We start from the raw sequence: 14937 nt of genomic DNA, 5'->3' as shown, positions 1-14937 counted from the left end.
AGGAGCAGGCACATTACGAACGAAATCTTTTTAAGAAGATCAAAAAGAAAGACCCTCCCCCGGTTCCGGTAAGACCCTTCGAGTTTGGTCTGAATCGAGCTTTCTAAATATGAATTAAGTCAGCAACCTCACTTTCTCTCCATTGACTGCTCTCTGTGTTATCTTCCGCCATGGTTGTTAGTTTTTCCCGCCTCCGCTTAGTAGGACGCAGATTAGTAACGTTTAGTAATATTTGTCAAGTATCAATGACGTGTAGGTCGGATGAATGCGACCTGGCCGTACAGACACAGGTCGCATTTGAAAAGATCAGATACGTATCGGATTCAGGACCACATATCCAAGTGGCCTGGGTCGCATTTGAAAAAATCCGATCTGTGTCGTTCAGACTGTCATAAAAAGATCAGATACAGGTCACATATGGGCAAAAAAATCGGAATTGGGTCACTTCAGGCTGCGGTGTGAACGTAGCCTAGATGTAAGTCACTCATAACTTACAACTCCACATTAGTTAAGCTGGCCACATTTACTTAGATTCCAGTAGCCCATCAGGTTGTGTGTCTTCTGTTTTCTCTGACAATCTTGAGTTTTCTTCATCCAAAACAGTGAAGCTCAGTCATGTTGTAGGTTTATCATCATTCTATTGGAAATTAGGGAACAGTTTGCAAATGCTTCTCTGTCAGGATTATACTTGTTTCATTCTGCCTCATCTACCAACAGATATATTGATTGAACAGGGAAACTTCATTAAAGAGGAATGTTTCTTCTGTTCTTCTGGTCTTTTTTAAAAAGTTATGTCATTTTTTTTCATCTAATAAGTGAAATAATAAGTGAAAGAGGTAAAACTTTAACTGTTGTGACCCACTAAGGTTAACAGATTGGGCAAAGCTCTATTTAATTTTAAGGAAATTCCAGTTCCCACCTTCCACTTAAACAAAGTTATTATTCAAAGACTAATTTTTCTAATGCCTCTTCTTCCGCTATTTATTGAGCTGAAATTCACATTTCAGTTAAATACTGTACATATTCAAGTTTTAGTAGTACCTATATCTATGTATGGCCCTTTTATTGGAGTTTAAATACCAATTTTAGGAAAAACACTAAATCCTTTGGAGAATTATTCTATTTTCTTAATTATTAAGCTCTGTGTGTGGTGCGGTGGTGAAGTTTGCAGCTCTGTTCCCTTGCAGTAAGAAGTTCCTGGGTTTGAGGCCTGCCCTGGGGTCCTTCTGCATGGAGCTGAGTTTCTGTTTTCTCATGCATGTGTGGGCATCTCCACGGGTACTCTGGCTTCCTCCCACAGTCCAAAAACATGACTTTTAGCTTAATCAGTGTCTCCAAGTGGCTCTTAAGTGAGTGTGTGAGCAATAAGTCTTTTGGTGTAAATGTGGGGCTGTGGATCATACACTGGGATTTTTAAGGATCCTCATTGAAACCATAATAATACGGCATATAGATTTACTTTGTATAAAAGTGAACAGCTTTAAATTGGCCCTAATGCTAAAATAGAACATCTCTGCTTAGTCAAGAACCAGTAAGTCACCTCAACTGAATAAATTTGTGGTGAAATATAAATAAAAACAGTGTAGGAAATAATCAAAATGATCAGAAAATATTGGACAATGGAAATTTCTCCACTCTAAATATTTCATATTATTAAAAAATATATTTTAAATGCTGATTTCCTTCACAACTGTTGTTGCTATTTTTATGGATATATTACTTATTAAATTTCATTCTTTTACTATTGTAAAAGTTTAAAACTTAATGCTTGATTGCTCTGTTCTTAGATGCAGCAGTTGGCTGTGAAGTCAATTAGTACTCATTTTTATTACAGGGCTGACATTAGTCTAGACAGGCGTGTTTTGATTAGAGACGACAGACGACTCACCATGATTGGACTGCCAGACATTCCTCACCCTTCATCCCATGGGTGAAGCTATTGAAGCTGACTTAAATATGGAAAGCTAGCAGATGAGTGTTTTTGCCAAGCTGCCCTTCATCTGCAGAGAAACATGTTATAAAAATGACTTCTCGGCACGCAGGGCTGTATAAGCCGCCATAACGTTGACATGCAGCAGTACATCACATATATATTTATAATACTCACCTGCCAATATGTATTTTCAGCACTGTATATCATGGCATTAATGCTCAAACTGTGGGCTTTTTACACACAATGGCCTTTTGTTGTGCAGGTTATTTACTGTGCTGGTGTGAGGTTGCGCAGAGCTGGTGGGTGAGTGCATCCAGGGGCTTGTATTGTTAGGGAATCAGTGGCTCTTGTTTGTGGAGCTGGGACGGTTTGTTAACAATGCCTTTTTTATGTCCCAGAGTTTGTGCCTGTTGGCAAACGTCCCCCTCTGAATTTTTGTATGTGTGCCGTTTCGTTGTTTGCTGTATGAGGACCGGGGTCGGCGAGTATAACCCTCTCATTGTGTTCCCCCTGTCCGAACAGAGCACTTTTATATCAGGCACATGTGAGCATTAGTGTGTGGGTGCTTTGAATATACAGTATGAGTGCAAATTATTTTGCAATGCTAAGTAGAGGGGTCTAATGGAGGCTTTCACTCTGCCTCCATTCGTGTGACGGTATGGTGACGGAGAAGGGGGAGCTGGGGATTAACAGGGTAGAAGCAGGCCTTGTTAAAGAAAAAGAAAGAGTTTGAGTGTGTCTATTGGATTAACTTGTTTGGGCTTATTAAGAGGGGAGACACAGCAGCTTGTTAAAAGCACTGCATGGGTCGTCCCATTGTGAGGCGGCGGGGTCACCATTCAGTTGGGATGAAGCCACGCCCCCAACACATTATGCAGGCCTCCTGCCAGGCTCCTAATACTTAGAGATGGAAGATTGACCTAAGGTGATTTTTATTTTTGACATGAAAATTACATTTTTACATAATGTATACATTTTTCTAATCTGGATTTTGGAAAACAAAAAGAAGAAGATTGTAGTTCCTGTTACGAAGAGTAGTTTTCTTTCTCAGCAAATGACACCAGCCTACAGAGAGAGGAATGTTTCTTTTTCAGGTGGGGACCAGAACCAATACGTTTTCAGGCTCTTGAAAATCATATATAATTTTTGTTTGCATCAGTGCCAGCAAGTTATGCTGACATTCCCACAACCAAACTAAGAGGACTCAGTGTTAGATATTTTCTGTATCAGAGAGGTGTTTAGAAATGCATAAGATATACATCACATCTGCTTTATATCACAATGTCACCAGGTGACTATGAGCCCATCAGAGCATTGGCAAGATGCTTAGAATACATCTATACGTGGATGCAGCATCATTTTCTGCAGCTGAATAAAAACAAAACTGAGGTAATAATCTTCGGACCAAAGGAGGACAGATTCAGAGTTAGCTCACAGCTTCAGCTACTACTGCTAGAAACCACTGATTATGGCCAAAATCTTGGTGTCATGATGGGCTAAGACCTGAACCTTCAGAGGCACGGTTACTGTACTAAGTCAGCATTTTATCACCTGAAGAACATTTACAGGATTAAAGAACTAATGTCCAAACAGGATCTAGAAAACTCATTCATTATCTTTTGTTTAAAAAAAAAAAAAAAAAATCACTGCAACAGTATCTTCATAGGTTTGCCTAAAAAGTCCATCAGACTGCAGCTGATCTAAAACACTGCTGCCTGCGTTTTCACTAGAACTAAGAAAGTAGAGCACATCAGCCCAGTTCTGAAGTCCTTACAGTGGCTCCATGTAGCTCAGAGAATATACTTTAAAATCACTCTGCTAGTATTTAAATGACTGAATGGATCAGCAGCTCAATACATAAAAGATTTGTTATCAGTGTATCAACCTCCCAGATCACTCAGGTGATCTAATTCCAGTCTATTCTGCACACCTAGAACTAGAACCAAACATGGAGAAGCAACATTTAGTTCCTATGCTTCACTTATCTTTAACAAACTCCCAGAAGACTGGAAAAGTGCTGAAAGCCTGAGTTCTTTGAAGTCAAAGTTAAAAACCATTTGTTTAGAGCTGCCCTTGACTGTTAAAGTGAAACTGTTAACTGAGGTATTATTATAAGGTTATGGTCCAACTGTTTTATTTCCTTTACTCCCTGCTTTGTAACATGTTTTTATCTTTACTTGCTTTTATTTTACTTCTATGTTATTGTTTATTTCATGCAAAGCACTTATCCTTGACCTGAATTGTGCAATACAAACAAACTTGCCTGGCCTTTCAAATAATATGTGCTTAAATATTTCAAATAGTTTTCTTGGGGGTGAGAGACTGGGACATTTTGCAGATAAGAGGAACCTGAACTGAATTCAGCTTTGTAGCTGAAAAGTTGGTCACAATATTCTGACTGATCAATCTGAATCTTAATTTACACAAAATGAAAAAAAAGAACCTTTACAATCAAATATCTAGGAGTGAACAAACACCAGTATAAGGAATTTAGACCCCTCCTGAGATGTCTTTTTTAATCTATGAAAGCTATAAAATCAGCAGTGGCTCTGAAATCTTCATGGGCAGTTACTTGTGGAATGAAACGTATGCCTTAATTGTAGGAAACAAAAATTTTCAAAAAGTTTTGGGTGGCACACCAGCAGAAAGACCAACGTATTGAATCTGTTTTACCAGTTTGCAAAGTAGCTCACTCTGCAGAGGGTCTGGCTCCTGTGGTCCTGTCGGAAATAATAGGCTAGTTATTGTTGTACAAAAAAAAAAAAACAGCATGCTTATGTCTACTGCAATCTGTGGGATAATCAAATGCCCCCTCTCCTTGTTAAAGTTGCCTGCAAGGTTGTCCCTGAGAGCAATAATTGGAATATATGGCAATAGCACAGAGCGTAACCACTCTCCTTCTGGCAATGAGAAAAAAGAGCCATTGGCTGAGCTTTAAAAGCTGTTATACATTTAAAAAAAGTGAAGACAACAATATAGGTAAGGGAAAAAAATCAACAACAAATAAATTAGACATAAGAGTCCCCCATCCGCTAGTGCAGTGTTTGAATTTTAGCCTTAGGCAATGATGTTACAGTAGTTGCAGACAAACGAATAGGGGGAGATTTCTTTATGATGCATGAAAGACAAATCTTTCTTTAGTAACTGTTCATGTGAAACCAAGAGTTACCAAGGTTAGCTACCACTGAGTATCATCTGCCATACTCTGTCTTTCACCTGAAACACGTGTACCTCAGCACACACACAGACATGCACAGACAGCATTTGTTCACCCATGACCACCCTGTTCCTTTCCACACTTGGCAGGATGCTTATCTGAGTAGACAGCTTTGAGCACAGAGAGCCATCTCCTCTGATCTTCTCTGCAGTTTAAGAACCTTTTAACTAAGAAAAAAACCCTCCGCCAAACCCACCGCCTCTTGATTCCAGCTTATTCCCTCATCTCGCAGGACTGATCCTCCCGCCTCCATTACGAACCCTGCAGCGGCGTTAGCAGAACGGGGATGGAGCTGATAGACATCCTAGCTTTTGAGATATCTCTGCACTGGTGTAATAGGAGACCTGCTGGATTTGATGTGCGAGTGAAATGCAGGTGGTGTTTGTGAGCGACGAGTGTGCATGCACACACACACACACATACACAGAAAGGCCAGCACCTTCTCAGAGATTGACCTCAGCAAGATGGGCTGTTTTCAGGGCAGCTGGGTGATGGGTCACAGGCGTTTGGTTTCGGGGATAATTTCCTGCTACTGATGGACATCTGCTAAGTAGCACAATAACCTAATGGGAGGAGATGAGGGGAAAAGGGGAACATGACAAACAAGCTGAAGACTTGCTCCTTTTGCTTCACTCTTAAAGGCAATAATAGCGGTAAATTGGTTCCTGAAATTGAATTGAAAAAAAGAGCCAGTCTCCTTTAGCAAAGTATAATGCCTCCGAATACATTTGGTGCACAGCAAATGGAGAAAAATGGAGGGTAGTTACACGATTGTCTTTCATTTCAGGGAGGGGGAAAGTGTGCTGGCATCCCCCACCCCAACACCTCCCAACCCTCCCTGTTAAGACCAGCTTTTAGTCTCAATCTCCACCACGTGTCTGCTTCCCCTCTTTCAACCACTATCTTTAAACAAATGGACTGTGAGGATGGGCTCGTTGGGAAATTAGTATCCTTGCAGAGAGAACATAGAGAAAGGATTATGTGAATAGCCAGTAATGAGCTCAAAGTACCAGTGTGTTTGGGCCAGGGCTGCCTGTGTGTGAGAGGAAATGGCACTGTGAGCGACCTCTTTTTTTTTTCCCAGAGCACCTGGCGAGATATAGAGTGGTCCCTCTTTTCCATCTGCAATGTGTGTGAAAGAGAGAGAGGGGGGTGAACTGAGGCTTTGTGGAGATTTAATTTGCTTAGATTTATCATGGAGATGCATTTTAGTGCTTTTCTCACTGTCAGATTTGTGCTAAAAGTGTTGTTTTGTGCTGCTGGTGACAGGCTTTAAAAATGCTCATGTGACTTCAGGTGTTAAGTGCATTGTAGAAGCCTCAGGGTCCAGGGTCAAGCGCAATGCCTTGAGAAAACATTCATCGGTTTTGGCTGATGTGTGTTTTTAGGAACTCTTCATCCCCCAGGAGGTCATTCAGTTGTAGTCATAGACGAATTAGACATACTTATCTGTCACACTTAATTTTGTGACTTATTATTCTGTACAAGGCAAACAAATCACTTAATCAAAGATATGTTTTCAGGGCAATAAGAATATAATTTTTTATGCATTTTTTGGGGGGCATATTGTGCTAGCAAAAACAAAATCATTTTTAAATTCATTTTATATATGGTTTAAATTTTAATGAAACATTTGAATCACAAAATCAAAATCACCATCATGGTCTTGTTTTTATTAAGGAAAATTAATATTTCTGAATAGATTGAAATCACACAACATCAACACTGTCTTGTCAAACTCTTTTATCTGAATTCCTATGGCATTACTGCTCAGGTTAAGCTTACACAAGTAATATAAGAGTGAACGACCAGTAAAAAAAAAGCTTCTATCAACATATTGTGTATAAACTCTTTATAATCATTGCCATTCCTATTCTTCTTTGTAGTAGAGGCACTACCACTGGTACTAGTACAAACAGTAGTGATACATCAGAAGAAAAGCTGATATTGGGGTCATGACAAGATAATACTTTAGCAATGGTTTTATCAGAAATTAACTAACTCTGTTTGATTTCACCAGTTAAACTTTTTGAAAAGGCGACTGATTTGAAGAATTTAAGAATTCACACCAAAGTTAATAGTTTTTTGTAACAAGTAGCACAAATAGTGAGATTTAATATTTATTTTTCACACACCAATTTAGTAATGGCTGCTGGTCATAATGCCCAGTTCTCTGTTTACGACTTCAAACCTTCAGGAGAGCCTGTTAGTTTATACTACCAGCATCTGCTCCTTTCTCTTTGGAAAAAGTCATACTGTATTCTTTACTCATGCTTGAATTTCTGTAGTTTTTTATAAATCTGAACTTGGACTATACAACTGAATGAAATAGAATGCCCTGGTAGCACAAAACAAATCACTGAAAATACTTTTTTTTTATTTGACAAATAGAATAAAGGGTCTATACAACTCAAACTGTCTAGTGAAGAATCTCTGATTAGTGCATCAGGTTCAGTGTTTACATTTTTAAATGAAAGACAATAAAAGACTAGTTCTGAGTCATTAAAATTATTAAAAATTAGTAGTTAGGGGCATAGATAGAAGCTCCCAAAACATAAGCTCACTTTACCCTGAAGGTTCTGCTCCCGACTAATATAAAATAGTCAAGCTATTTTTTTCTGCCTTAAGCATATAAACATTCAAACTTTTTGTTGCAGGTGTAAAGAAAACTTCAAAATTGTTTAACTTGCTTTAAAATAAAGGTTGAGTCTAGTCTAACCTGTTTAACCGCTTCAGTCTCGTGTTACTATTTTGACTGTTCTGCTGAGTATAGGCAGACCTCTTGCTGCAGTAACAGTTGTCTGAGAAATCTGACAAGATGGTAACGAGTTCAACACAGAGACCAGACCCACTAAAGTCTGCATACAGCTTGCTCCAAATCAACTCACTCAGCATTAACTGCTAAACAGCTGCAAGTAGAGTAATACGTTTCCTGATGTAAAGTGAAAAACCTCTTCAAAAAGTGATCTTTGTGAAGTAATTAATTGAGCTGTAGGATCCCTGCTTTACTCTTGCTGCTCTCTGCCTCTGAGTCTCTAAATTTTTAGCCATTCTGCATCATTTGGATAATTAAAAAATGCAGAATGCTACTCTAAAATGTTTTTAATGCTAGTCAAATTGCATTATCAAATACATTTATCATCCATTTTCCATCATGCTTATCATAACTGGGGTCGCGAGGGATGCTGGTGCCTATCTCCAGCTGTCTACGGGCGAGAAACGGGGTACAGCCTGGACAGGTCGCCAGTCTGTTGCAGGGCAACACAGAGACTTACAACTATTCACACACACTCACACCTAAGGAGAATGTAGAGAAGCCAATTAAACTAACAGTCATGTTTTTGGACTGTGGGAACCCAAGCATGCACAGGGAGAACATGCAAACACCATGCAGAAAGACCCCAGGTCAGGAATCGAACCCAAAACTTTCTTGCTGAAAGGCAACAGTGCTACTCACTGCGCCACTAAGCAGCCTTTTTACAGATTATTTCAGATTACCATTTTATCATGGTAATCTATAATAAAAAATCTTCTGTGTTCGAGTATAGAACTGGGGTTGACAAAATGTACTAAATGGACAATTCAATGATTAGTAAACATTTTTCCATGCCTACTGGTTACTTTGTTCTAATTCAAATATAACTAAATATCACCCTCACTTTGAATAATAATAACAGTTTTACTTCTTCTTCAAAGGCTTGGCTCCAAGCACACATAAACCTTTCTCTGAATGATTGATCTCTTAGGAATTCTAAGGATATCAAAACTGGATTGATGTGTGGACTCACGTCAGTCTTTTTTTTTAGTTCTTCCCTCCTCTCCTCTGAGCATACAGTTCATGAACCGGCACTTATCGCCCTGTAGGAGGCTGTTGTGAAAAATGTATATCTCTATTTGGTCTTTTTGATTTAAAAGCAGCATAGGGTTGGGTTGCCGGAGGAGTCGGCTTCACACTGGGATGCAGGGATGAGACTTATGAGAGTTTAAACAAAGCCAGATCTTGTGGATCCATTCCTTTTGAACACTGGTTTCAAGGTATTTTCTTATTTTTAAGGAGTCACCTTAGTCTAACTCCTCTCTGTCTTTGAGAAGTTGATAGAACGGGACATACTGATTAGTTTTTTAAGTTACAACACGTTTAGTTCAATGGATGAGGCTATTTGCATGTCCAAATGATATTGTCTACACTGCTCTGTATCATTTTTAGTCTGCATTTGCCTTAAGCATAATCCTTTGGTTTAACTGCACCAAAACATTATAAAGTTATTCTTGGACATGATATGTTTTATGATTTCTGATTTGATCATATACTGCAGCTACATTACGTCAGTTATGGAGGTCTTTTGATTGAATGCTTCAACATTTGTTTGAAATTTACGACCATTTGCAGCAGCGTTCTGCATTTGTATAGCCTTTAAATGAGCAAGAAGAGGAGCCAGAGCTCTATGAGCTGCCATTAATTCATCCTGTAATCACTGCTATTGTTTTCTTTCATAATACAATGATAATCTATGAAAGCCAGTAATGGACTGATGGCAGGTGGCTAAATGTTCGTTTAGTGATTCACTGAGAAAATAAATAGCAGAGGGCTAGGCTGTGACATGCGCATGAGAAATCATTTTTCAGTGATCTGCCACGCATCGTAGCCGGAGAGAAGCTGGCACTGAAAGCTCAGATGAAATATTTTCCTCTGCTCTGCGTTTTAATATGGGAGGAGACCAGCTTAGATGGAGACCATTGTATTGCATGTTGACGCATTTGGAAAAAAAATAACACTCACACAGAGGCGGAGCCCAGATTAAAGCCACAATCATATTATTTTCCTATAAATATTCAATATTTACTTTATCCCTTATCTCATAAAATAAACTTTCTGAGTTTAAATATATCTTCTGGTTGCTACTATCCCCTATATTTTTCAAGTGAAAGATTTTATAATCAGTCATCATTGTTTTGTTTGACACAGCCATGCTCCTGATGAATGACGCTGTCCATGGATTCTGATTGCTGGGGGTTGTTTCAGCTTTTTTTCAAATGTACATATATATATATGTATATATGTTCATATATCCTCTGGGAATGGGATGGACTTTTTAAGAGGAGACTAGTCGCCTCTGCCTCCCCGTCCCTAAGTGAAGGTGGCGCTGGGAAGGAGAGTTGGAGATTTATGGCCTAGAGGGAGATTGATTAGTGCCATCACTAGCCCTGATGTACGGTTGGCAGTCTCTCCCCTCCCATCTCATCACATCTGCTCACATACACCCACTTTCACATGCAACTGTACAGTTCAGCATACATCCAGACACAGCTCGGGCGCCCCAGGCCTTCTCTGACAGTCCTCCAGAATTGTTGCATGTTGAGCTGTAGCAGAACGACTGCTGTTTTCTCAGCATTCCCTTTTATTTTTTTGTTCACCATAGATAACGCCATCAATCACCACATCCACGCTGCCCTGGAAAGAATGTGGCCCAATGTAGCTGAGTGGAGCTGTTTTCTGTGTGATTCTGTAGGTTTTGTTTGGGGCATGCTTTCACAGACAGGAGATGTGGTTGAATGGCTGTGTGGATGTGCTGTTTAAAGCTGCAGAGTGACTGACCTGGACTATGCTCTGCTCCCGTGTCAACAGCGCCCACCCACCCCACGCTTCCACAGCATGCAGGTGTGTGTTTATCACTCTGGACACAGAGCTGAGAGGCGAGCAGCTGTAGGCGTGCTTCCCAATTAAAACTTCGGCGAGAGGGCCCCCAGTGGCTTCCCAGACCGGACCGTGCACAGCTTTGACCTCGTATCTAACTCGCCCTTCAATGGTTTTTTTTCTCGCCCTGACTCAGGTTGTCCGCAGAACTCCCCCGGCTGTAGAACTGTGTCCACCTCGCCATGCTGGCCTGTCTGCAGAGGAGGCAGAACCCTCCACCCCAGCACCCGGTGTGTGCCAGCAAGAACTTGGAGCCGCCGCAAGTCGTTGCACGTAAATGTAAGTTAAAAGAAGCATGGAGCAGGTGTTTAGCTCGCATTCAGCCAAACGCTTTGATGGTCTAGGTTTAGAGGTTCTACTTTGGAAAGTGGTTTAAGTATTTTTCATGTCTGGATAGTTTTGGAAGAGGAAGAGCATGAAAGAATATTCCTCTTTGTTTCAGTCTTATGTGCGTCCTTTCATGTGTCCTTTTCTTCCTCATTTCCTTCCTTTACTTTGATCACCCTACCTTCTTCTCTTTTCCTCGTTGTGTCTGTCCTTCCTTTGCCTCCTTGTTTTCCTTTGTGCTTCATGGTTCCTTCTTGCCTTCATTCTGTCTGTCTTTCTTCCCTTACTTCCTCCCTTTAATCCTTACGTATGACCCAACTTTCCTTCTTTTTTCCTGATTTGTATTCTGCCATTTTATCCCTGGGTTATTCCACTCTTCTTTCCTCCCCTCCCGTTCTAATTTTTCTTCAGGCTGCATATTTAAAGTGGGACCCTGTTTATATTCCTATCATAAATTCATGGTTGACTTTTTATACATTTCACAAGGAACTTAAAGGGCTGGGTAATATGGAGAGCATAGTGTGGTTTCCCTCTGAAAGATGTAAAATACTGGGTCTGGTGTTTGTGTTTTATCTGCTGCTCATGTTAAACATGGACAGTAAGGTGAAAGAGAAGTTTTCACCACTGTCCCCTTTTTCCCCCTCAACAATTCTGAACAATTTTATTTAATTTGCATTGACAACTTGGATTGCTGAGTAGTTTTGCTACTCGCTGATTGTGCAGTCGTGACAACAGAACTGAACAGACACTGTTTAACAGGCCTCACTGGCCCTGCTGACCCCGAGGGTCTGTAAACATTTACAGTGTCTGGCCCTGGACGTGCCGGCCGCATCTAAAGTGTGGCAGCTGCTGTTCCCGAGCATCGTCCTCTGTCCACTCACAAAATAGTGGGGGCGGGGGCTGTATCATACCTCACAGAAACACATAATCTGGCTCCAGTCAGTTTGAAGGGAATTAATTTCTCCTAACCTTAGAATTTGCTTTAAATAAAACCATTTTAATAAGACAAGGGTGCAGCTGTTGTTTACATGCCGTACCCAGAGGGGAGAAATGGCTGGAGGCAGTTTTATCACAAAAGTTTGTATGGTTAAAGGGTTTTGATAGATTGCTTTTAAATGTTTTTTTTTTTTTTTTTTTTTTTACAGCTAAAACTTAACAGCTACATTCTAACACATGAATACGATGTGACATAAACCTATTAGTTATACAACTGGCTATATGTTTACCTTTCGACCATTGATATACTTTCAGCAGATTTATCAGCCAGAGCTATAGATTTCTGGAGCTCCTCTGTAGGATTCTTTGTCAGGTTATTACAGAAAGCTGTTCTGTTTATCTTTTACACAAAAAACTATGAAACATAATCAGGTTGGTATTTTAACATGAAAAATGTTGACGTTAGAACTGTATAGTTACTTTTGGAATGGATTTCATCTATTCATCTTAAAGAGTAGTTCTTATTGCAGAAAGGGGAAAAACATAAACTACAATTCATTCTCGGCTTCACGCTGACCAATTAGCTACCTCTCTGCTGCAGATCACACCTCAGTAGCCTGTTACAGAGACCAGCACCAAGAAGAGGGCTGTATGCTGGTTCTGTTCTCAGATTTGAAGATGGCTTTTTTTCTTGTTCCTGTCAGGTTGCTCCATAAGGAGCAATGAAACAAAGAAAGAGAGAGGACACTTGAGAGGTTATAAAGCTCTGTGGTCTGCTGGAAGATGTGGCTCTTTATCTAAGTAAAGGTTCACCGTCGTTCGCTAATGAAGTTTCAGGGAAAGGTGAACTGAGAGGGGGAGGGAGGAAGACGGACTGTTGAAAATAAAATTAGTAAAGGCAAAAAGAGGGAGGGGGAAGAAGGAGAAATGGAGGAAATCCTCCATAGTGCTCTTAATCGATTCCCCACTTCCAATTTCACAGGATTAGCCCACTTCCTCTCAAGGTTCTTTATTGAGGAGCAGCCAGTGTGAGTTAGGACTCAAATCAATAGAGAAAAGGAACAGTCTCCAGTCGTTCCCCTTTCCCCTCCTTCTTACTGACCCTCTATGTCTAGCTTCACTTCCCCACCTGTTAAACCCTTTGATAGAAGGACTACTACAGCGAGCGAATCTGAGGTTCATAATGAGGATGTTTGGACATAATAGCCCTCTTTCTGTCCTTGGTTTGGAGGGGGTGGTTAGTGTTGGATTTCCACCACTGGGCAGCACTTGGCCTCAATAAGGCGATTGTTTGTCCAGGCCCAGAAGGGGCACAGAAAAGCAGTGGGTCTGGCTGCTGGGGTGGGCAAACTCAGGTCGCCACACTAAGCCGGGTCCTCGTGACTGATTTGGTCGTGGCCCAGTTTTTGGCAGAATGGAGGCTGGTCGGGGGTAGGGCGACCCATGCTGCAGAAAAGAACACAAATAGAGTGAGAGTCCTGGAGAGGGATTACCTGCCGGGGAGGAAATAGTGAGCTGTGCCATTTGCATCCTCTGTCCTTTACTTAAATGTGTGTGGGTGTGTGTGAGCAACTGGGATGAGAGCACAAGAAGAAGGGTTTTTTTTTCGGGGAAAAAACCACTGCATGCAGATGCTGAGTGGCTGCACAGTTCATTGATGCGACTCCCATTAAAAATCCCTCATACCCTCAATAAAAAAGGACTTAACTGGCTCTACCATCAGCTGGAAGCGCTCAGATCGGCTAGCCAGACAATCAATTTCCCCCGAGCGCGCAGAGCTTAGCAGGAGAAACGGGAGGCGGAGAGCGGGATGTTTCCATTATCACAGCCCGCTTCGAGTCTGGGCTTTGAAAGGGGCGGGGTGATGTACTGGAGAGCGAGGAGTGCACAGGGAGAGAAAGGGAGGAGGGGGGGAGGCAGCAGAGTGAGATAGGGGGAGACAGACAAGTGGAGAAAAGACAGAAGCAGAAAGGGAGACAGAGAAGCTGGCTTTTCAGAGAGCTATTGACCGCCTGCCCTTAAAAATATCATATTGGATTAGCCTCACAGGGGCAGCCTTTTGATATTTTTCTCTTTGGCTGTTGAATTAAAAGGAGTGTAGAGCATTACTTGAATTATAAATCATAGGCACTTGCTTTCACTGCACCCAAATTCCAGGCATATGTGGCTGCACTCTCCAGCACCAACCCCTGTCATTTTTAATTAAATCCCCGCTTATGGGTGACATTTCTAGCCACCCCTCCACCCCCACCTTCTCCATCCTTCCTCCGCTTCACGTCTCTATACCGCTGCCCTAGATGGAGACATGAAAGGCAGAGATGGCAGCAGAGCCAGGGCCTCTCACAGTGTCATGCCCCAGAGAGAGGGCACCCATCCAGACAGATGAGAGAGAGCAAAACCCTGCAGGGAGAGAGGGGGTGAATGGATGGCACTGACCCCAACCAGCCTCAGCCAGTGGCCATCTCTTCTTTTCACTTCCATTGATTGTCATTTCTTTGATGTATGAGCCTCAAGGTAAACATTGACCAATTTAATGTTTCAGTGACCAAACTCACATAACTGATATTATAAAGTCACTTCTTGTTTTTATTCTTTTCTTCTTTATGAGCGAAAATAAAATTATATTTTTACTCTTTCTTGGTTGATGAATTGGTTAGAACAAAAGCTGTCATACAATATTTAAAGTAACACCAAAAAAGTACTAATATCTCTGACAAAATCATTCTCATTATACAAGGAGAGGTTGTTCCTAACAGCAGACTATCTCTAGCTTGTTAAAATTCCTGCCCATCTTTTAGCATGTTTCCATTGGTGTTTTGATTAATTCCA

At 41.0% G+C, this 14937-nt stretch overlaps 1 protein-coding gene across 2 annotated transcripts in view; it reads left to right on the top strand.

The window, feature by feature from the left end:
• The window catches only part of fam222a (family with sequence similarity 222 member A), a 77294-nt gene that overhangs the window by 29245 nt on the left and 33112 nt on the right, over window positions 1–14937 (top strand). The window contains exons 2-3 of one of the 2 annotated variants that reach the window (XM_038290032.1): window positions 10777–10882; window positions 10982–11124. In XM_038290032.1, coding sequence (XP_038145960.1) covers window positions 11028–11124 — 97 coding nt within the window. In that variant the 5' untranslated portion in view covers window positions 10777–10882; window positions 10982–11027. The remainder of the gene's footprint in view (window positions 1–10776; window positions 10883–10981; window positions 11125–14937) is intronic. The other variant, XM_038290031.1, reaches the window with a different exon arrangement.

This window comes from Cyprinodon tularosa, unplaced genomic scaffold (genome assembly GCF_016077235.1).
Source record: "Cyprinodon tularosa strain WSP-4 unplaced genomic scaffold, ASM1607723v1 ctg275, whole genome shotgun sequence".
Lineage (NCBI taxonomy): Eukaryota > Metazoa > Chordata > Actinopteri > Cyprinodontiformes > Cyprinodontidae > Cyprinodon > Cyprinodon tularosa.
The sequence above is the reverse complement of the archived record's forward strand: the minus strand, read 5'-3'. Positions and strand labels throughout refer to the sequence as shown.